The sequence below is a fragment of the Bufo bufo genome, chromosome 9, assembly GCF_905171765.1.
Source record: "Bufo bufo chromosome 9, aBufBuf1.1, whole genome shotgun sequence".
Taxonomy (NCBI): Eukaryota; Metazoa; Chordata; class Amphibia; order Anura; family Bufonidae; genus Bufo; species Bufo bufo.
In genome coordinates, this window is record NC_053397.1 from 104,825,273 (window position 1) to 104,849,828 (window position 24,556).

The 24,556-nt window shown below is 46.5% G+C and overlaps 2 protein-coding genes across 5 annotated transcripts in view; one reads left to right on the forward strand and one right to left on the reverse strand.

Moving 5' to 3' along the window:
- Window positions 1–3,153: 3,153 nt before the first annotated feature.
- Window positions 3,154–22,080, reverse strand: RNF2 (ring finger protein 2). 4 transcript variants are annotated; one of them, XM_040407582.1, is made up of 8 exons: window positions 21,872–22,080; window positions 19,128–19,129; window positions 17,595–17,689; window positions 16,650–16,810; window positions 9,665–9,880; window positions 7,146–7,418; window positions 4,490–4,661; window positions 3,154–3,712 (listed from the first exon to the last, which is right to left on the reverse strand). In XM_040407582.1, exons 3-8 carry the CDS (start codon window positions 17,682–17,684, stop codon window positions 3,611–3,613), a joined length of 1,014 nt encoding a protein of 337 aa, XP_040263516.1. In that variant the 5' UTR covers window positions 17,685–17,689; window positions 19,128–19,129; window positions 21,872–22,080; the 3' UTR covers window positions 3,154–3,610. The 4 variants fall into 4 exon arrangements, with proteins under 4 accessions (XP_040263516.1, XP_040263517.1, XP_040263515.1 ...); XM_040407583.1 differs by having other exon boundaries at window positions 17,598–17,689; window positions 21,872–22,078; XM_040407581.1 differs by lacking the exon at window positions 19,128–19,129 and having other exon boundaries at window positions 17,598–17,689; window positions 21,876–21,989.
- The window catches only part of LOC120979060, a 62,890-nt gene continuing 60,356 nt past the window's right edge, over window positions 22,023–24,556 (forward strand). Inside the window, exon 1 of the mRNA XM_040407584.1 lies at window positions 22,023–22,117. The gene's annotated coding sequence lies outside the window, so the exon portion shown is untranslated. The remainder of the gene's footprint in view (window positions 22,118–24,556) is intronic.

A 24,556-nucleotide genomic window follows, 5' to 3' on the forward strand; every position in this document is an offset into this window, starting at 1 on the left:
TTTTCTTTGTAGCATATATTGGAGGCGTGGCGATCTCCTTTGAGTCAAGCACACCTGACCAGTCAATCTGTCCTGGAGGCTGGTTTTAAAGTCAGTATAAAACTGAGTCTGCTTATATAAAACCTACCATTAGCCATCTGGCTCCAGGAGAAGTATATGGTGGGTTCAGCATGCATGTTGGTACTTGCATCCCTGGATCCGATGAAAGCTGTAATGGCACCGGACGGGGTTACAAGCAAAGTGTACTTGGCTTGCATGCTGACCTGCATTCCCTGGATTTTATGTGGCTGTCATGGCCCATGAACAGGAAGGAACAAGAGTTAGGGACCACTCAATTGAGACGACCTTGACGCGGTGAGTGGCTTACTATGCTTTGGCCAAAATATAAACCAATGTCTCATCCAGCATGGAGGGCAGAGTGCTGGATGCAGTGTGCGATCACATTTGCATTTTCCGTTTGTATATGTATTTCGCCATAGTGATCTGCACCTGCAGGCAGGTTGTGCTGACTCAACCCCCCACTTATCTATAGCTGTTTTCACACCTAAACTCTAGAATATTTATGGATTATCAGTTCCGGAGATTTACTAGAGTTTGCCTCTCACACATGGAGCCATCACCCTGGAGATGTTCTATGTCTGGTGCGTTCTCACTCCAGAGGAAATGTTCCAGGTCCCTAGGCAAGGGGTGTGAACTTTAGGCATGGCTCACTGTGATTTTCTGGGACATTTAATGCCGTTTTCACACATACATTTACTCTGACAAAACCTGGAGTTAGTACTAGAGCTCTGGGGAGAAAAAGTCTGGGTAAAGTCCAGGACAGATATTGCGGATGTTTGCATTCACACATACAGCCCCTCCGGGTAGCCTGCCTCTGTCAAAATAAAATTCATAGTTACCCGCTTCCCGTCCTCTTCCCTGCCTCCACTGTGTCCATGATCTGGTCCCCGCAAGTGTTGACATCAAGAGCTGCATGGGCATGGTCACATGCTCTGCTGCAGCCAATGGCTTCAGCAGTGGCCACATCACCATGGAAGCCAGTTATTGGCTGCAGCAGAACATGTGATTATGCAGCACCTGATGTCAACACAGCACACTGCAGACGCTTCATCCGAAGTCGCTTTGTTCAAAACCTCTGAACAATACTGTACGGAGATCAGTGGCCGTACAGTATTAGAATGTATGGGCTCTGCGATGTCGTTAAATAACTTCAGTAGCTGATTTTGAAAATGGAAAACAACTTAAAAATTTTAAGCCGAGCTTCGGTTCCGACTAGTACCTCGGCTCAGTGAAGCCCATACATTCTAATAATGTACAGAGACGGATCTCCGTACAGTATTATTCTGAAGTTTTACAAAGCGACTTCATCCAATACTCGCTTCGCTCAACACTAGTGGGGACTGGTACATAGAAACAGTGGAGGCAGCGTGGAGGATCAGAGTGGCGGGGAGCATAGTATACATTTTTTAGTTTATGTAGGCAGGCTTCGATAAAAAGTAATTAGTAAAGATTTACATTGCTTTTTTCTTTTAATGAATCCCTTTCACTATTGGCTGGTAGACACAGCAATGGGTAGCCAGTTGCTTTACAGTAAGTTTGCAAGTCTTGTCTGAACAGGAAGCAGCTGATGACGGTGACTGACTAGAGTGGAGACATGCCATATACCTGCATATCACCGCCACAGCGTGTAAGCAAACAGCGGCAGAAGAACTGGACCCGCGGCACAGAGAATGGCTCCAGAGAGAAACAGAGTATGCAATCATTTTTTATTTTAAAGTATTTGGGGCATTGCTCAGATTTCTAATTATCTTAAACGACCCCTTTAATCAAACATCTGACCACAACAAAATCACATCAAAATGTGTGTGATACCTGCCTAATGCTTTGCAGTGCATTACCAACATGAAAAGCACAAACAGTAAGAGGCTGTTCACACTGAAGAATTTTGGTGCGGACACAGTGACAAAATTCAACTGGCAGCCATGTGGTGTCCGATTCTGCAGTTCGTGGGCCAGCGGTTTAAAGCCTCGACATGTCCCTTCATGGCACAGTGTGCAGACAGCGGGTGTCTGCTCACGGTTTAGCTCCATTCAGTAGAGCCAACCCGGAGGGGGTCATTGGCAGAGTTTGTGGTGTTTTCTGCCGCTGTGTACATGTCAAATTTTGACAGCATCAAAATCTACTGTGTGAATGGGCCCTAAAAAGATCATCTGCATTAGTGACTCATGCAAACTCAAAATAGTTTTTATTTACAATGGATATATACATTATACTGACTTCGGCAGGCTACTTAGAATCCATAGTTCTCAGACCTTCACAAGGGTAAAATATCAAATGTTCAGATGCGTACAGGACCTTTACATAATCATGGCACAGAAAGCCATTGTTAACAGCCTATTCCTGCGTTAAAGGATAACTGTCACATTTAGACCCTAATTTCAATTTTCATATATGTAGTTACTAATAACATGATATTCCAGAATCAGTTACTATTAGACTGACTTACCCCATATTTAATAAGATTCAGCCCTTAGCAACCAGTCTGCATAAAACTGCAATTTCACTATTCAGTTAAGATGGCCGCCACTGCCCTCACCCTGAGGCTAATCCCGCCTGCCCTCACTAGCCAGTAACAATAGCCCCCAAAAGTGTCAGTAACCAGAGCCCTCCCCCAAAAGGGTTAATCTCCTGCAGCACAAAGGGGTCCTCCTACCACATGTTGCTTTTATTTATACACTGAGCAGATGGCAGATCTCCCTTCCCTGGTCTGCGCTGCTTCAACTCTGCATTCTCCAGCTCTGCTGAGTGAGGGAGCGTCTGCCAAGCGCAGGGAGAGGGAGAAGTGCACACAGCCCAGGCACTGTTATCAGCTGCTGGGGAGGACCTGGCTTTCATCATTTACTTACAGTCCCTGGCTGTCTGTAATCTGACCCTGCACGCAGCGTGCTCCGTCCTTCAACAGATACACAGACCATGCCTAGCAACCCTATTTTAAGCACAGGTAAAAGTAGGCAGTACCGGGAACAAAAATGTGGAATTAAGGGGTAATTGAATACACAGTGAAAAGTTGAAATAGGGCCACGAAGGTTATATTAATTACCACAATCCAATACTCCCAAAAAAATAAATAAATACGACAGTTATCTTTTAAACCAGATGCCACATAAGCCTCTTCTGACCGTTTCATTGCTGCAGATATAAAATGGAGGCCGTATGTGAGCAGTTTAGAAAATGAACATTAATGTAATATTCAACAGGTTTATGGACACGTTGTAGCATATGTCCCCACTTGATACAGTCATTGTGCTCCAAGACCAAGAACTGTTACATCGCTAGCATTAGTTTACATCAGACGTGCCCTCCTATACTTGAGTCCATACAACGCACACTTACCAGGTACCAACATTTTACTAAATAAATAAATACATATAACATGAAGCATCCTTGGATATAGCCATGGTCCTTGTGTCAAAGAAGTCCCTTTGCTCCAAGAGGCCACCTGCAAAAACACTCTCACAAAATAAGCTGACTAATGTCCGTCAGGTCTCGAGAAGTCCACATCATAGTAATCCTCGGGGCACGGAAGAGCCCCCCTCTGAATGCGTCCACGCTATTTGTGCTCCTTAGTGGGTGCGTAGTAAAGTTCCATTGGTTTATTCACCTTCCAGTATTTTTCACTGACTAGTTCCAAGGAAAAGGAACCATTTAGCACCTAGAAGGAAACAGGCTTAATCAGTCATGGTTTCTGGGAAATGTGATGGTCCAGGTATATACATCCACATCCACTGATACCCAGAGAAGACAACGTAACTACACAGGCAGTACCCATACTGGTATAATGAATACACAAGTGCACGTATGTACATACATTTCTGCATTAATTATAAGGCGAGGACTACACAGTGATCTTGGTCACAACACCCATCACAAGTTGCTGTGACCCCAGAAATACTGTTGAATTTTTTTGCAGTTCCAGGTTCGCGGCAACTTGCAGAACTGCGCATGTGTGATCGCTGCTCCATTCACTTCTAGGGTGCTGCTGGAAATAATCAGGCACTAATCTGCAGTCTAAGACACAGAATTTAGGGGTAACCACACATGAAGACCGCTGTTCCATTCACACAGGGCACTCCCAGCGCTCATACACTGTCACATCCTGTGGACAAATGTTCTTCATGGACCAAGCCCCTTTAAAGAAGACCACCCTCAGTACCACAGCAATCCTCCCATCCTTCTTCTCCTATATATTTAGTACGGTACTTGGTCAAAAACTTGCAATACTGTTGCGGACACTATATGACTATATGGGAGAAGTGGGGTAACGGCGATTATACATTTTACAGCGATGAAAGCCTCTTTTAAAACAGTCAGAAAACCCTTTAAAAAAATTTTTAAGACGAGAGCTCCTTTCCTCTATGTAAATATTATAAAGCTTGGTTTCCTAATTACGCTTCAACCATAGAGGCCTCCATAATGGTGTAATACTCACTGTAAATTGTCCGTTTGCTGTAGCAATATATATGGTGTACTGTTTTTCACTGGCAGTGTTGAGATTCATTTGGTTTGTCTCTCCTTTGCTTCGAAATTCTTCAAGAGCCAACCTGACGGCCAAGTATTTGGATAAATGATCAACGGTAGCATTTCCAGAAGTCTTTATGTACCTTTTAAAATAGAAGCAAGGCTTTATTACCAAAAATGTTTATGCACCGAGAAGTCTGGCGGGAATTGTAGTGAATGCTGCCCAATCTTCCAGCGACTGTTATGGCAGGAGGATCACATTGATGTGGTTAGATCACCGGGGAATAAAAGTTATACTGAATCATATTAATCTTCTCAGCTCTTCCTGTTCTACAAGCTGACTGTAGATAGAGCACTATACCCACAGCACATGGAAAACATGACTGTCGATGGATCCTGTGATAATAGTAATACTTCAGCCATTGGAAACAATGCAACAGTTTCTTAACATCAGATAAAAATATACAGTTCGGGTTTGGTTCACATCTGCATCCGAGGCTCTGTCAGGGCCTTAGTCAGACATTCCACCAAAAATGCTGGCAAAATAGTGCCCCATGCTCCGCCGTCTAGTCCAATGACATGCTGAACCGTCAGGTGCCAGTGGGGTCAGTCATGGGATTGGTACGGCGCTTCCATGATTTTTTTGTTCTGCTACTATAACTATAAACACACCAATGGAAATGCAAGCACAGATGTGAACGCAGCCTGACCTATATTTAAAAAAATAAATTTATTCTCTGAGGACTAAGAGCTTGAAACTGTCATAAACTTATATATTAAAAGCTTTTTTGAGGTCACCGAGCAGGGGGCAGTATAAAATAAATAAAAACCCTTATTCACTTGTTTCACACGAGCGAGTCCATTGCGGGAATGACGCTTCATGTGTGAGCGTGATCATCTGTTCTGGATTTGGAGGAGCGCACGGCATTATACTGATTTATAATGCTCTGTGCCTCTGCTTGACTTTATTTCTACAGAATCATACTGACATAAAGCTGTCACTATGATTCTGTATCTGTAAGGTCAAGCAGAGGCACAGAGCATTATAAATCAGTATAATGCTGTGTGGTCCTGCAGTTAAGAACAGAAGAACATGCTGATACACGGAGCGTGATTCCCGCATTGTACTTGCTAGTGTGAAACAGCCCTAGGTGTCCTACCACTGCAATGCACTGGCCTCAGCGGTTATGTGCTGCTCCCACATATGCGGGCTGCCATCTTTTTTCACAAGTCCGGCGAGGCACAGGTAAGCCCTTATCTGTGCCTGTGCCGCGAGCCGGTCTGAAAACAAATGCGGTCACCGGGAGCAGGCAGTTCCGAGAACAGCCCGATGAAGGCCCCCGGTGGCTGTTCTTGGAACTGCCTGCTCCGCTGACTGCACTTGTTTTCAGACTGCACTTGTTTTCAGACCTGTGCCTCGCCGGACTTGTGAAAAAAGATGGCAGCCCGCATATGTTCGCGGGCGAACCATGTGAACTGGCCATCACTGGATGTCACTATGATTCTATATCAGTAAGGTCAAGTAGAGGCACAGAGCATTATAAATCAGTATAATGCTGTGTGGTCCTGCAGTCCAGAACAGAAGAACATGCTGATACACGGAGCGCAATTCCCGCATTGGTCTTGCTGGTGTGAAACAGCCCTAGGTGTCCTACCATTGCAATGCACTGGCCTCAGCGGTTGTGTGCTGCTCCCACACATGTGACCGCTGAGACTGGTGACTGGCTGCACTGGTCATGTAAATAATTTAAATAAGTAAAAAAAAATATATATAATAATTCTTTCATTTATACTGTCTACTGCTCAGTACCCATTTAAGTAAAAAATGAAAAATAAAATCTACATTTAAAGAGGCTTTACAATAAAGAACATTTATTGCCAAACCAAAGGACCACGGGGGTTTCCAAGTCCCTGGTGTGAGCAGAGCAGTAGTTTGTGTGCGTGACAACTGCGCCATTTATACCTACAGGACTGTCCGAGATAGTTGAGTACTGTACTCAGCAGTCCCATAGAAGTGAAGGTAGGTCCTCCATTTACAAAGGGGCCTCAGAGACCCGCCGTTCATTGTGATCATACCTTTATCACCTGTCCTTTGGATAGGTAATAACTAGAGATGAGCAAATTTCATATTTTGAAATTCGTTCACACTTTGGTTGTAAAAGGTGAATTGCGTTATGGATTCCGTTACCACAGACCATAACGCAATTCTATGACGGAATGCCTTTAGAGGCATTCCATTATTCATTCCGTCATAATAGAAGTCTATGGGCTGCATAACGGATCCGTCCCGTTTCCGTTATGCACGGGATGGTCCGTGGTAACGGAATCCATAACGCAATTCACCTTTTACCACCAAACGAAGTGTGAACGAATTTCGTAAGCAGAAATTCGCTCATCTCTAGTAATAACATTATGTTTATGGGAAAACCCCTTTAAGATCACCAACCTCATCTACAGATGGCTTTCTGGCACTGTTTAATCTTGCACCCCCTAAACGAGTGCAGACACGGGAGAGACAGCTTGGACAGTAAAAAGATAGGATTTTTTTTTTCTTTTAAATCAGCATTTCTAAATTGATGTCTTACACTGACACTGTTCACATTATGATATCAGCATTTAGTAATTACCGAGTCTGAGCATTATCATCCTTCTCCATCAGAGTAGGGTGCGGCCTAAACACCAACTCTATCTCACTGGATCCATCCAGGGCTGGATCCAGTGTAACGGCTTCAGTGTTGGTGTCCAGCTCCAACCCTGAATCATCCGATGTCTTGGTCCTCTTGTTGCTCGGCCCCGCTTCCTGATTGCTGTGCACAGAAGCATTACTGCAGTGAGAACTGTCCGCGTTGTCTTCTGGCCCACTCCCATTATCCACCTGCTGCTTTTTACCTCTTTGTAACCTGAAATGAAAACGTCACACCATTGTCTACAGGTTGAAACAAATTCTGAAAAAAGGGTCTGGTGGATTCACAGCTGGTGAAACTTTATGCCACGTGTGAATCCACTCTTAATCGACTTGGCCACTTTATGATAATTCATCCTGCATTAAAACAAAGGTGTCCCTATTCAAAGCTAGCTCTGCACACCAGGATATCTTGCCCACGCCAGGCAGTTCTTTTGGTCACATGATTGCACAGCCCATGAGCTCAGACCATGCTCTTCTTCTCAAGACCCTCAGACACATGCATATCCAAAGCCTATAGACAATGTGGCTATAAGACCAAAAGCATCACATTTTCTGGAAGAGGGTCCCCAGCCCTTTTCCCTCACAGCAGTGCATCTTCAATATGAAGGTATTTTTAAGATATACCTGCAAGTTAATAATGATTAATACAATGTTTGCATTTCTTATTAAGATGACTTATCATAAACCCATTTCTGAGTTCACTCCATGCGTTTCAGCAAAGCTGGATTGGCCCAAAAGAAGAATGCCGACACAGCTGCCCTAGCCTAAAACAGACAGTGGGCACCAAGAGTGATACACTGAAGAACTCCCTGTTCTACACCTTGGAATATGTTCTGCAAATACTTTGTAAGCATTTCAGATACAGTTGACAAGTAAATTTAATGGTTACAGTAAATCGTTTGCTGCACCTAATTAACTATATTAATACTAAAAAGAGAAAATTCTAAATTGGCTTACCATAATGTTCTTCTCCTGCAGTTTGTATATTTTCCAGAAGAAGAAACTGGTAAGCAGATTAGAATGTTCTCCTTTCCCTGTACACAGCACAAAACAGAAGATACCTCTAGTAATTACCCGTGCATTCATCTCACATGGGGATATAGTGAATACCAATAGTGATATCTGTCTGAGAAGCATTGCAGAACCTCAAGCACAAGTGCTCAAAGTGCACCTCAACGTGCCATGCTGGAGTGCAGGTAGGACCAAAAAGGGTCAGCAAACATGCAATGTTACATGCATTGTCCCTTATAGAAATCTATATGATAAGCAAAATATCCAAAATCTGAATTTTTAACAGCATAAAATTACAAACCTGTTGATTTACTCCCAGTTAATAGAGATGTAAAACATACATGGCTACATACGATAACTGCTAAAATAGCTACATTTATTATACAGTTACCCCATCGCCACCACGGGGGTAAGATTGTGGCATTTTGGGCAACTTTTTAAAAAGTCTGGTGTACATCTAACCTACATCGCTAGCCATGAAGAACTTTTCAAACGCAGTTGTAAAATAAAATGTCTCAAACTGTTATGAAAAAATAGTGTGTGCCATAATTGGCATCTTTTTACACTAGAAAACTGGTGCACAAAGCCCCATAAAATGCCCCCACAGACACTCTCCAGCATCACTGCAACACTCTGTAGTGATGAAATGGTCTACCCTTACTTCAAGATGTCCTGGATGGGACTGTCCGATTATAATGCAGCAAACCTGTTACCAATAACGCTGCCTCTTGGCTGAGTAGGCAGGAGCCGGCATCACATAAACCACACAAGATAGCGCAGCATGCTAAAAATTCACATCACAACTGTGTTTAAAATGAAGCATGTTGTAATGCTATTTGCTTTGCTGGTAGGGTTCATTCTAAAGTGAAGATCTGCTTTTCGATGACCTCACACTAGACTATCTCAATTTATTGTTGTGGGACCTGACAGTTGTATTCATAGCTTAAAGGGGTCGTCTCATCTCAGAAATTGATGGCATATCGCTAGGGTATGCCCTTAATTTAAGATAGCAGTGGGTCCCAGAGTTGTTGCCGGCAACCTAACTCCAGAACCGGCCCCTTGAAGTGGAGAAGAGCACATCACGCAAGCACGGTCACCCTCTCTTCACTGCTATGATAGCTCTGAAAATAGCTGAACTCTGGCTTGGCTATTTCTGGCAGTCCCATAGCAGTGAATGGAGAGGTGGCTGTGCATGTGTAATGGTCTCCTTCACTTCGGGGACCCGCCTTTGGAGATAGGAGTGAGTCTCAGAGGTGGGACCTGCACCTATCTGACATTGAGGGAATACCGTAGCGATATGCCATCAATCTATGAGATGATCCAACCCCTTTACGATTATGCCATAGTGCCTACAGTATGCAGCCTTCTCTCTGGTTCAGGTTTTACATACGTAGCTTAATAAACCTCATATGATATATGTTTCTGCGCATGCGCTATCGTCCACATTACCTGTTCATTGCTTGTATCTTTAGACCTTCCTCAATACTGTGGCTTAGCGCTTGCTGATTGTTATGTTTGCTGATTCTGGCCAAAACTCTTTCCTGATGAGCTTCATATTCATCTCGACTTGGATAGATTTTGCTAATAAGGGCATCAAAGTTTGGGTCTGGCCGTAGTGATCTTTTGGATACCAGTTTTTTACGACATGTTGGACATTCTTTATTTCTGTTGGAATAGGATTGAATCAAAAATCCTCAGTGGAAAGTAAGACAAATGCATGATTTTAAAATGGTTTAAAAAGTAACAAAGCGGGGAAATAAAGCAATATTATTCCAATAAGAGACGCAACGGCACGGTCTATAGTTGGTGCATGTGCCAATTAGCTCCTTCTGCCGTAGGATTAGAAATCCAAAAGTTCATACAGTAAAAGGACCGCACTCGGATTCTGATGCAATTAGACAATAGATTTATCCTTAAAAGGGTTTTTCGAGATTTCTAAACTGATGACCTATCCTTGATAGGTCATCAGTATCTGATCGGTGGGGGTCTGACACCCTGAACCCCCCCTGATCAGCTGTTCTGTGAGCGCCACGGCCTTCTCTGCTTTTCCTTAGGCCAGTGACAACACGTTCATGTGTCAAGTGACCTAGAAGCAGCTGAGCCCCATAGAAGTCAATGGGGCTGAGCGTGATACCAAGCACAGCCACTATACAATGTACGGCGCTGTTCTTGGTAAGCGGAGGGAAGGCCTCAGCACTCACAGGCATGGGTGGATTGGCCATAGACCTTACAGGGAAATATTCCGGTGGGCCGATGCCCAGGGGGCCGCCTGGGCCTTCTTCACAGCTGGGCAGTGGAAGTTTTTGGGTACGTATTTTGTGCCACCAGAAGTATTTTGTGATGGACTATGGTATTTGGTGCTGTTGGGGTGGTATAATGTGCCACAGTATGGTATTGCTGGCCCTGCCTTCCATAAGTTTGGACCCCACAACAAAACGGGGACACTTTTAGTATTTTTTCCAGGGCCACTTTAAGTTCCCAGTCCGCCCCTGCTCACAGGAGTGCTGCTGTTTTCTCAAAACAGCTGATCAGCAGGGGTCCAGGGTGTTGACCTCCACCGATCAGATACTTATGGCCTGTCAAGTATAGGTCATCACTTAAAAAAATCCAGGAAAAACGCTTTTCATTTTCCATCCGCCACCATTATGCATTAGTTTCATGTTGCAATGTTTTGGGCCTGTTTTAAGTGCCTTTTAATCTAGGGCTACAGGACGATAGGGCACAACTACACTGCAACATTGATGTTGAAACAATGTAGCGCCACAATTTTTATAATGATAGTCTATGGTTTTGCACTGCGACATGCTGCGACGCTACTGTCGTGTCGCAGCATGTCGCAGTGCGACACCATAGACTATCATTATAAAAATTGACGTGCGACACGTCGTCGTGTAGCCCTAGCCTTAGAGTACCAGCAAAGTGAATGAGATTTAACATCATGCACACTTTGAATATTTTTTAAGTGTTGAAACTGACCTGCTGTGCAAATCAAATTTTTAAACCCACAGCATGTCAATTATTTGTGTGATTCTGCTCCTTATATAGTGTAGTCCCCAGACTTCGATGGGGCTGTTAAAATAAAAAGAAAACCCGCACCAAAAAACACACAAAAAAAACTTGATAAATAATGCAGACGAATGCACATTTTATATGGTTTTGGTGCAGGTTTCATGCAGATTTTCTGCATACACATACCCATATGTTTAGGTAGCCTTACGCTTATGATGCATCCTGGAATGGTCTGGCAGGATTGTGCGTCAGTCTGGAGTAAAAGTACTTTTAATTAGTATGCAAATGAGCAGTTAAAGGGCTATTTCAGGATTTTGCGATGGATGGCCTATCCCAGGGATCAGCAACCTGTGGAGCTCCAACTGTTGTAAAACCACAGCTCCCAGCGTGCAGCTGCATGGGAACTTAACAACAGCTGGAGTGCTGAAGGTTGCAGACCTCTGGCCTATCCTGAGGACTGACTCCCATTGATCAGCTGTTTCACAGTATCATCTGAACAATCAGATATTCATGGCCTATCCTGAAGAGAGGCCATCAATATAAAAATCCTGGAATACCCCTTTAAGTGTATTGAGGGAAGATCCAGACCACTATGTGCACCCTCAATGCTCCTGCTTCTTCTCACAGGGTCAAATAAGATGACCATGCAGGAACCCAACATGTCAATCAGAAGGAGAGGGGGGCCTGGCAGTTACAAATTTGGTATGGTTCACTATGTTAATTTCCCTCAGGATTATTATTTTTTTAACCCCTTAAGGACCGGGCTCATTTTCACCTTAAAGACCAGGCCATCTTTTGCAACTCTGACCAGTGTCACTTTGTGTGTGAATAACTTTAAAACGCTTTGACTTATCCAGGCCATTCTGAGAATGTTTTTTCGGCACATATTTTACTTCATGACACTGGTAAAATGGAGTAAAAAAAACTAACATTTTTATTTACAAAAAAATACCAAATTTACCAAAAAGTTAGAAAAATTAGCTAATTTCCAAGTTTCAGTTTCTCTACTTCGATAATACATAGTAATACCTACAAAAATAGTTATTACTTTACATTCCCCATATGTATACTTCATGTTTGGATCATTTTGGGAATGACATTTTATTTTTTGGGGATGTTACAAGGCTTAGAAGTTTAGAAGCAAATCTTGAAATTTTTCAGAAATTTTCAAAAACCCACTTTAAGGACCAGTTCAGGTCTGAAGTCATTTAACATAATAGAAACCCCCAAAAATGACCCTATTCTAGAAACTACACCGCTCAAGGTATTCAAAACTGATTTTTCAAACGTCATTAACCCTTTAGGTGTTCTACAACAGTTAATGGCAAATAGAGATAATTTTTTGGCAAATTTTCCATTTTAATCCATTTTTTCCAGCAACAAAGCAAGGGTTAACAGCCAAACAGAACTCAATATTTATTGCCCCGATTCTGTAGTTTGCAGAAACACCCCATATGTGGCCGTGAACTACTGTAGTTGGCACACGGTAGGGCATAGAGGGATATGTGCGCAGTGTGGTTTTTGGAAGGCAGATTTTGCTGGACTGGTTTATTTACACCATGTCCCATTTGAAGCCCCCCTGATGCACCCCTAGAGTAGAAACTCCATAAAGGTGACCCCATTTTGGAAACTGCGGGAGAACGTGGCAGTTTTGTTGGTACCATTTTAGGGTACACGTGATTTTTGGTTGCTCTATATTACATTTTTGTGAGGCAAGTTTGAAATTTCATCCCCATTTGCCATAAACTGTTGAGGAACACCTAAAGGGATAATAAAGTTTGTAAAATCAGTTTTGAATACCTTGAGCGGTGTAGTTTCTTAGATGGGGTCACTTTTATGGAGTTTCTACTCTAGGGGTGCATCAAGGGGGCTTCAAATGGGACATGGTGTCAAAAAAAAAAAAAAAAAAGGCCATCAAAATCTGCCTTCCAGAAACCATACGGCGTTCCTTTCCTTCTGCGCCCTGCAGTTTGGTCATACAGCAGTTTACGACCACATATGGGGTGTTTCTGTAAACTGCAGAATCAGGGTAATAAATATTAAGTTTAGTTTGGCTGTTAACCCTTGCTTTGTTCCTGGAAAAAAAAACTGTTTAAAATCTAAATTTTGCCCAAAAAAATAGCTGTTTTGGAACAGTTTTTATTTTATTTTTGTGGCCGTGTTCATCTGAGGGGTTAGGTCATGGGGTATTTTTTATAGAGCAGATTCTTACGGACGCGGCGATACTTAATATGTCTACTTTTTTAAATGTATTTAGGTTTTACACTATATTATCCGTTTATAAACAAAAAAAACTAAAACATTTTAGTATCTCCATATTCTAAGTCATTTTTTATTTTTATTTTTTATTTTTGTTCCCGAGGTACTCCGGCCTGCTCTTTTCCATTCAGAAAAGATCAGGTCCTTGAGGACTGCCTCATAGAACTGGAGGAATTTCCCTGTGTTGCCAGCGCTCCGGGACAGCACAAAAGAGTTGTACAAGGCAACTTTTTTTTACCATGCCCGGGTTTTGCGCATGGCATTATATGGCTTGAGGACTTGATCAGAGAGATCAGCTCCTCCCCTATACCGACTGTAGTCCACGATACAATCGGGCTTGAGGACCGTTGCCGCGGTACCTCGCACAGGGACAGGGGTGATGACGTTACCGTGGATAGTACAAGGACATCCCTCTTGTCCCTATATCTGACCAGCAACAAGTTTCCACTGGTAAGGGCACAGGTCTCACTCCTGGGGATAGGTACCTGGAGGGGGTGGGTAGGGAGGCCGCGTTGATTTTTCCGCACGGTCCCACAAGCAGACGTGGATCTGGCGGCAAGGGACTGGAACAAGGGGACACTAGTATAAAAGTTATCCACATACAGGTGGTAACCCTTATCTAGCAGTGGGTGCATAAGGTCCCACACAAGTTTCCCGCTAACACCCAGAGTGGGGGAACATTCTGGGGGTTCAATACGGGAATCTCGCCCCTCGTACACACAAAACTTTTAAGTGTACCCTGAGGTACTCTCAAAGTTTGTACAGCTTCACGTCATACCTCACCCGCTTAAAGGGAACATACTGGCGGAAAATGAGTCTCCCCTGGAAAGCAATGAGAGACTCATCAACCGCGACCTCCCTTCCAGGTACATCGGCCTCCAAAAATGTTGCCCCGAAGTGATCGATGACCGGCCTGATTTTGTACAGGCGGTCATAGGCAGGATCACCTTGGGGGGGGGGGGGGGGGGGGGGACATGCTGCAATATCTGCATAATGCAGGCATTTCTGGATGGCCTCAAACCGGGTATGTGTCATGGCCGTACTGTAAAGTGGGGTCTGGTAGAGGACGTCCCCACTCCAGTAATGCATGACACTGGGTTTTTTGACTAGGCCCATGTGCAGCACGAGGCCCCAAAACGTCCTCATCTCGGCTGCACTGACCGGAGTCCAGCCACCGGCCCTAGCCAAAAAGAAGCCCGGGTGTTGAGCAATGAACTGTTGGGCGAACACGTTCGTTTGCTCCACCATAAGATTTACAAGGTGGTCACTGAAAAAAAGACTATTTTAGTCATATTCAGTGAAGCCCACTGTGGGAATCTGGATTCCTGCTTGGCCAACAAAATCAGGAATCGCAGGCTCAAAATGCTCTGAGGTACAATTGCAAGTAGCAAGGTAGGGTGCTCCAGTGAACTTATCTGGTGAGCCGGAAAAAGAGTACGAGCCCCAGAGCTTCTCGTACTAGTGTGGGCCACAGGGTCCCTAGCATGGCGGTTCCCTTGCTCCGCCGCCTTGGGGGCTCATCATCATCGCTAGATGATGAGGAGGACGCGGATGACAAAAGGAAAGTGGGGTCATCCTCGTCCTCACTGGGGCTTTCGGAGTCGGAGGCAAGCTGGGCGTATGCCTCCTCGGCCGAGAACATCCGGTGGGCCATAGGGGAGTGTGTGTCTGCGTGTGTGTGGAAATCTTTATTTAGTGTGCGTGTGTGTGGGGGCACGGGTGTTCGCGGACTTATCCCTAAAACTAACAGAAAAAATAAATGAATAAATAAAATAAAAAAGGCCCAGAAAGGTGAAAAAAATAAATAAATTCAAACTCGCTGATCAGCGGTGGGGTGTGTGATGCGCTAACAGTGGCCGGACGCTAAGAGTGCCGGCCACAGTCAGCATATGCAGAAAAAATAAAAAATAAACTGCTTGCGCCCCCAAAAATGTGTGTGTGTGTGTGTGTGTCAAGCTGCAGCACCCCTGGGGGGGGGGGGGGTCTAGGGTCACACAGACCCCAGGCACCCGATTAGGGTGATGCAACAGTTTAAAAAAAATTTTTTTCCCCCAGTAAACTTTCCCTGAATATCCCTGCCTAACCTAACCTGTCCCTAACCTTTCCCTAAATACCTTTTAGTGCCAGATGGCACTGTGTAGGGTCAGAAGGGGGTGCTGGGCACAGATGGTGGGTTGCTGGGCCCAGATCCGATTGCAGCCTCCTTGCTCCCGGACACAGAAAGGAGGAGGAGAGATGAGCTGCAATAATTTGAACCTCCCACCAGCCCTGCAGCCAATCAGAAGCGATCCTGAGAGGTGATGTCACCATCACCTCTCAGGATCGCAGGATGGTGATTGGTGGTGTATTATCACACCACCGATCACCATAACCCGGAAACGCAGCAAACCACAGGTTAGACGCATTGTTCCAGGGTGCCTGCTGATTGATTTCAGCAGGCACCCAGTTCCGATCACCGCGGTACGTCATGTGTCCGCAAGAGGTTAAATATGCAAGGATAAGAGTCACTGGAAAAAAGTCAGAAATTCACCTTAGTAGGGGGTGCCAAAAATTTTTTAAAAAAGGGGCAGCATTTCTAGACAAAAAAGTTAGGTGCCAGGTCAATCATCTGAAGCTTAAAGGGATTTTGTCACTTCAGCAAATAGTATTTATCAAGTAGAGAAAGTTAATACAAGCCATTTACTAATGTATTGTTGTTATCCATATTGCTTTCTTTGCTGGCTGGATTCATTTTCCCATCACATTATACACTGCTCGTTTCTATGGTTACGACCACCCTGCAGTCCAGCAGCAGTGGCTGTGCTTGCACACTATAGAAAAAACAAAAAACAGCCTATGTCCGCTCCCATGGTCCCAGAGAGGCCGGCACTTTTTCCTATATTGTCCAAAAACGGCCATTGCTGCTGGATTGCAGGGTGGTCTGTAACCATGGAAACGAGCAGTGCATAATCTGATGGAAAAATGAATCCAGCCAGCAAAGGAGACAATATGGTTAATAACAATACATTAGTAAGTGGCTTGTATTAACTTTCTCTACATGATAAATGCCACTTACTGAAGTGAGACAACCCCTTTAATACAATACAGAGTCAAACAAAAATTAAAAACAAGAAAAGTGGAGCTAATATCCAGTAACTGGAGCAGGACAAATCCCTGTGCGTCTTACCCGCTTCGGAGAGCGGTGATGATGCAGTCGGCACAGAAGCGGTGCAGGCACTCTTTGGTTGTCATCGTGTTCTTCAGCATGTCCAGGCAGATGGGACACATCAGCTCGCTGTGCAGGCTCCTCGGTGACACTACAATTTCTAAGCCATCTGTAATTGCTTCCTATTAAAAGATATGAGACTGATAAACAAACGCCCGAGAGAAGCATAGACGCCCCCCGAGAGAAGCATAGACGCCCCCCGAGAGAAGCATAGACGCCCCCGGAGAGAAGCATAGACGCCCCCCGAGAGAAGCATAGACGCCCCCCGAGAGAAGCATAGACGCCCCCCGAGAGAAGCATAGACGCCCCCCGAGAGAAGCATAGACGCCCCCCGAGAGAAGCATAGACGCCCCCCGAGAGAAGCATAGACGCCCCCCGAGAGAAGCATAGACGCCCCCCGAGAGAAGCATAGACGCCCCCCGAGAGAAGCATAGACGCCCCCCGAGAGAAGCATAGACGCCCCCCGAGAGAAGCATAGACGCCCCCCGAGAGAAGCATAGACGCCCCCCGAGAGAAGCATAGACGCCCCCCGAGAGAAGCATAGACGCCCCCCGAGAGAAGCATAGACGCCCCCCGAGAGAAGCATAGACGCCCCCCGAGAGAAGCATAGACGCCCCCCGAGAGAAGCATAGACGCCCCCCGAGAGAAGCATAGACGCCCCCCGAGAGAAGCATAGACGCCCCCCGAGAGAAGCATAGACGCCCCCCGAGAGAAGCATAGACGCCCCCCGAGAGAAGCATAGACGCCCCCCGAGAGAAGCATAGACGCCCCCCGAGAGAAGCATAGACGCCCCCCGAGAGAAGCATAGACGCCCCCCGAGAGAAGCATAGACGCCCCCCGAGAGAAGCATAGACGCCCCCCGAGAGAAGCATAGACGCCCAAGCTTCTGGAAGGTATGTGAACGACTACCTGTGGTGTCCTCTGCAGTTCGTAAAGGCTGAGCTCCCATGTTTTGCTCAGGGGTTGAGCACCGTTGGCTTGAACAGCTTGAGACATGATCACTGAAAGGTAAATGGACATGAAGTGTTAGTGTGAGCTACGTTCACTGACTGACTGCAGAGTTACACATATTTTCCAGTGATGCTGCTACCAGCTCTTTCTCCTCGGGATGACAGCCATGCAGGAGCTGCTCCTGAAGTGTCTACCTTCACTATGGGCTGTATGTATGTTAAGGGCTCATGCACACAAACGCATGTTACCAGATGTCACTGGTGGAGATGTCATTACTCAGGGACACTGGTGGAGATGTCCCCCCAGTACTGACATCTCCATCAGTGTCCCCCAGTAATTACATGTTACTAGCTTGTCACTGGTGGAGCTGTCAGTACTGGGGGACACTGGTGGAGCTGTCAGTACTGGGGGACACTGGTGGAGCCGTCAGTACTGGGGGACACTGGTGGAGCTGTCAGTACTGGGGGACACTGGTGGAGCTGTCAGTACTGGGGGACACTGGTGGAGCTGTCAGTACTGGGGGACACTGGTGGAGCTGTCAGTACTGGGGGACACTGGTGGAGCTGTCAGTACTGGGGGACACTGGTGGAGCCGTCAGTACTGGGGGACACTGGTGGAGCCGTCAGTACTGGGGGACACTGGTGGAGCCGTCAGTACTGGGGGGGCACTGGTGGAGCCGTCAGTACTGGGGGGGCACTGGTGGAGCCGTCAGTACTGGGGGACACTGGTGGAGCCGTCAGTACTGGGGGACACTGGTGGACCTGTCAGTACTGGGGGACACTGGTGGACATGTTACTAGCTTGTCACAGCAGGGTCACCGCAGCCCATGTTAGAGGATGACACACTGGTGGAGCTGTCAGTACTGGAGGGCATGTTACCAGATGTCACTGGTGGAAATGTCATTACTGGGGGAAACTGGTGGAGATATCCCCCAGTACTGACATCTCCACCAGTGTCCCCCAGTAATTACATGTTACTAGCTTGTCACTGGAGGAGCTGTCAGTAGTGGGAGGAACTGGGGGAGCTGTCAGTACTGGGGGACATGTTACTAGCTTGTCACAGCAGGGTCACCGCAGCCCATGTTAGAGGATGACACACTGGTGGAGCTGTCAGTACTGGGGGTAGGGATCGACCGATATTCAGGATTTTGACCGTTATCGGTATCTATTTTGCCGATATTCCGATAACGTATGGGGAACATAGATCGCGCTGCTCTCAGCGCTCTCTCCGTGTTCCCTCAGCAGCACAGGGGAGAAGGAAGCAGTGTCTCCCTCCCCCTGTGCTGCTGCTGCCGCCAATGAGAGGAAGGAGGACAAAAGAAGGGGAGGGGCTGTGGCCACTGCTCCACCAATGAAGATAAGTCTTTCATTAATTCATATACAGGAGGCTGGAGCTGGCTGCAGAATCACATAGCCGCCTCCCGACCTCTATGAGCTGTAGCTGCGATCTGCGGTAGTTAACCCCTTAGGTGCCGCGGATCGCAGCTACCGCTCATAGAGGTCGGAAGCCGGCTATGTGATTCTGCAGCCAGCTCCCGCCTCCTGTATATGAATTAATGAGAGATTTCTCTTCATTGGTGGCGCAGTGCGCCCCCCTCTGCCATCCCAGTATTAAAAACGTTGGTGGCGCAGTGCGCCCCCCAGTATTAATCATTAGTGGCAGTGGCCACAGGGTCCCCTCTCCCCTCCTCCGATCGGAGCCCCAGCTGTGTAATCCTGGGGCTCCGATCAGTTACCATGGCAGCCAGGACGCTATTGAAGCCCTGGCTGCCATGGTCAGCTCCATGCTGCTGTGTGCACAAAGCACAGAGCAGCAGGGACAGTGTGAGATCCTATTCACCCTGATAGAGATCTATCAGGGTGAATAGGACAAGGGTTCTAGTCCCTAAGGGGGCTAAAAGTTATTAAAAAAAATAAAAAAAACACTAAAATATTAAGTATAAATAAAAAATGCACGTTAACAATAAACATATTAATTTTCAGCAGATTTGTGTATGAATTTTTTTTTTTTTTAAATGAAAATTCCCAAAATATCGGTATAAATTATCGGCTATCGGCCTGAAAGTTCACAAATTATCGGTATTGGCCCTAAAAAATCTATATCGGTCGATCCCTAACTGGATAACTGGAGGACATGTTACTAGCTTGTCACAGGCGGTCACCGCAGCCCATGTTAGAGGATGACACACTGGTGGAGCTGTCAGTACTGGGGGGCATGTTACCAGATGTCACTGGTGGAAATGTCATTACTGGGGGACACTGGTGGAGATATCCCCCAGTACTGACATCTCCACCAGTGTCCCCCAGTAATTACATGTTACTAGCTTGTCACTGGTGGGGCTGTCAGTACTGGGGGACACTGGTGGAGCTGTCAGTACTGGGGGACACTGGTGGACATGTTACTAGCTTGTCACAGGCGGTCACCGCAGCCCATGTTAGAGGATGACACACTGGTGGAGCTGTCAGTACTGGAGAGCATGTTACCAGATGTCACTGGTGGAAATGTCATTACTGGGGGACACTGGTGGAGATATCCCCCAGTACTGACATCTCCACCAGTGTCCCCCAGTAATTACATGTTACTAGCTTGTCACTGGTAGAGCTGTCAGTAGTGGGGGGGGGGGGGGGGGGGGGACTGGGGGAGCTGTCGACACTGGTTGAGCTGTCAGTACTGGGGGGGGCACTGGTGGACATGTTGCCAGCCTGTCACTGATTGAGATGTCAGTACTAATGGGGACACTGGTGAAGCTGTTAGTACTGGGGGACACTGGGGAAGATTTCAGTACTGGGGGGCACTGGTGGACATGTTACCAGCCTGTCACTGGGGGAGATGTCAGTACTGATGGGGACACTGGTGGAGCTGTCAGTACTGGGGGGCACTGGGGGAGATGTTACCAGCCTGTCACTGGGGGAGATGTCAGTACTGGGGGACATGTTACCAGCCTGTCACTGGAGGAGCTGTCAGTACTGGGGGGCAATTGGGGAGATGTCAGTACTGGGGGGCACTGGGGGAGATGTCAGTACTGGGGGGCACTGGGGGAGATGTTACCAGCCTGTCACTGGTGGAGATGTCAGTACTGGGGGACATGTTACCAGCCTGTCACTGGAGGAGCTGTCAGTACTGGGGGGGCACTGGTGGAGCTGTCAGTACTGGGGGACACTGGTGGAGCTGTCGGTACTGGGGGACACTGGTGGAGCTGTCGGTACTGGGGGGGCACTGGTGGAGCTGTCAGTACTGGGGGGGCACTGGTGGAGCTGTCAGTACTGGGGGGGCACTGGTGGAGCTGTCAGTACTGGGGGGGCACTGGGGGAGCTGTCAGTACTGGGGGGGCACTGGTGGAGCTGTCAGTACTGGGGGGGCACTGGTGGAGCTGTCAGTACTGGGGGGGCACTGGTGGAGCTGTCAGTACTGGGGGGGCACTGGTGGAGCTGTCAGTACTGGGGGGGCACTGGTGGAGCTGTCAGTACTGGGGGGGCACTGGTGGAGCTGTCAGTACTGGGGGGGCACTGGTGGAGCTGTCAGTACTGGGGGGGCACTGGTGGAGCTGTCAGTACTGGGGGGGCACTGGTGGAGCTGTCAGTACTGGGGGGGCACTGGTGGAGCTGTCAGTACTGGGGGGGCACTGGTGGAGCTGTCAGTACTGGGGGGGCACTGGTGGAGCTGTCAGTACTGGGGGGGCACTGGTGGAGCTGTCAGTACTGGGGGGGCACTGGTGGAGCTGTCAGTACTGGGGGGGCACTGGTGGAGCTGTCAGTACTGGGGGGGCACTGGTGGAGCTGTCAGTACTGGGGGGGCACTGGTGGAGCTGTCAGTACTGGGGGGGCACTGGTGGAGCTGTCAGTACTGGGGGGGCACTGGTGGAGCTGTCAGTACTGGGGGGCACTGGTGGAGCTGTCAGTACTGGGGGGGCACTGGTGGAGCTGTCAGTACTGGGGGGGCACTGGTGGAGCGGTCAGTACTGGGGGGGCACTGGTGGAGCTGTCAGTACTGGGGGGCATGGTGCAGTGTGGTAATAACACGCAGAGTCGCTGTACTGAAGATGACACACTGTAACGAGAGCTGCAGCATACACATCTAGGACCTGGATTAATCGGTGTCCCCCTCTGTCAATGTCCTGTACATGTCCCATTGGAGCAGACAATGGCGCCCCCAGCACCGCATACATCGGCGTCCTCAGGCCACTCACCAGGGATGCCATACAATATGGAGGCAGAGGGAGAAGGAAGCCATACTCACCGAGCGCTCGGCGGCCGAGGTGTGCCAGGGCTGGAGAGGAGGATGAAGGCAGGGGCTGACGGCTAGCTCTCCGCTTACAATATGGCGCGGGCCCAGCAGCATCCGCAATGGAGCTCGGGAAGATACCGCACAGTGTGAGGGGAGGAGAGAAGGTGCGGAAAGGGAAGGACGGGATGTGCAATGAGAGCAGCACAAAGGCAGGCGGTGCACAGGGAGGGAAACTTGTGATATGTCACTGGGAGGTGAGTGCACAAGCTGTATACTGCATGTACACGAGATACGGGTGTATGTACAGGATATATGGGGGTATGTATGTGTATACAGGTTCTACAGATGATATGGTGGGTATATAGGTACAGGATATTGGGATGTATCTATGTGTATGTACAGGCTATACAGAAGACATGGTGTATGTATGTGTTTGTTTGTATATATATATATATATATACATACATACATAGGGATGTATCTATGTGTGTACAGGCTATACAAAAGACAGTGTGTGTGTGTGTGTATATATATATATATATATATATATATATATATACACACACACACGACATAGGGCTGTATCTATGTGTATGTACAGGATATATATACACACACACACACACACACACACACACGACATAGATACATCCCTATGTGTATGTACAGGCTATACAAAAGAGTGTGTGTGTGTGTGTGTGTGTGTGTGTATATGTATATACAAAGGCTCTTGTATGAGCTGAAACGTTGCCATCCACATGGGTGAATAAACACCATCTACTTTTACCTGGAGTGCTGTCCGTTTTTCATCCACTATATATATATATATATATATATATATATATATATATACAGTACAGACCAAAAGTTTGGACACACCTTCTCATTCAAAGAGTTTTATTTATTTTCATGACTATGAAAATTGTAGATTCACACTGAAGGCATCAAAACTATGAATTAACACACGTGGAATTATATACATAACAAACAAGTGTGAAACAACTGAAAATATGTCATATTCTAGGTTCTTCAAAGTAGCCACCTTTTGCTTTAATTACTGCTTTGCACACTCTTGGCATTCTCTTGAGGAGCTTTAAGAGGTAGTCCCCTGAAATGGTTTTCACTTCACAGGTGTGCCCTGTCAGGTTTAATAAGTGGGATTTCTTGCCTTATAAATGGGGTTGGGACCATCAGTGGCATTGAGGAGAAGTCAGGTGGATACACAGCTGATAGTCCTACTGAGTAGACTGTTATCTGCTTTTTCCTTCCCATAATACAAATTCTAACAGTCTACTCAGTAGGACTATCAGCTGTGTATCCACCTGACTTCTCCTCAATGCCACTGATGGTCCCAACCCCATTTATAAGGCAAGAAATCCCACTTATTAAACCTGACAGGGCACACCTGTGAAATGAAAACCATTTCAGGGGACTACCTCTTTAAGATCATCAAGAGAATGCCAAGAGTGTGCAAAGCAGTAATCAAAGCAAAAGGTGGCTGCTTTGAAGAACCTAGAATATGACATATTTTCAGTTGTTTCACACTTGTTTGTTATGTATATAATTCCACATGTGTTAATTCATAGTTTTGATGCCTTCATAGTCATGAAAATAAAGAAAACTCTTTGAATGAGGAGTGTCCAAACTTTTGGTCTGTACTGTATGTGTGTGTGTGTATATATTACACATATACACACACACACACAGACACACGACATAGGGATGTATCTATGTGTATGTACAAGCTATACAGAAGACATGGTATATATATATATATATATATATATATATACACACAGGACATAGGGATGTATCTATGTGTATATACAGGCTATACAAAAGACTGTGTGTGTGTTTATATATATAACACACACACACACGGCGGACGTACACTCAGACTAACAGATAAACCACCAACCAGGCTCTAGGCGAGAGGCAGGGGAAGGGTCACCTCCTAGATAATCCCTGACCTCTCTCCCTGCACTGCTCAGCCCACATGCAGACCTTGGTGGTAGGTATGATGTGTCCCCATGCCTGGGCTGAAACACCCTAAATTCCCTGAGATGGTGAAGAGGGGAAATAGGAGCAGCCTGCTCGCACAGAACCTGGATGGGAGAGATGACACAAAACAATCAAACTTAAAACCACACTTATCTTTCTGAGCTGGAACAGACAACCTTCCTTTCTAGCTTCCAAGACCAAAGTGATTCCTATAATCCGCTCAGAGCACTGGGCTGGATTGCTATTTAAACTAATGACCCCACCCAGTGCACCTGATGAGAGGCGGATCCAGCACGGCTCCAAAACATCAGAGATCAAAGGCAGGGGATATGGATCCCGGACTGTAATACGGTTCAATTCCCGGAAATCCAAACACGGCCTCAGTGATCCATCCTTTTTCTTCACAAAGAACAAACCCACTCCCACTGGAGACTTAGATGGTCTAATATGACCTTTTGCCAAACTCTCGGCGATATACTTTCGCATGACCTCTCTTTCGGGTTGAGAAAGGTTGTAACGTTGAGACTTTGGCAACTTAGCCCCTGGGATGAGATTAACTGGACAATCATAGTCACGATGAGGGGGCAATTCCTGAGCCCCACCCTCTGAAAAGACATCCGCAAAATCTGAGAGATACTGAGGTAAAGCCGGAATGGACACACCAGAGATAGATGTGCCAAGACAATTATCCG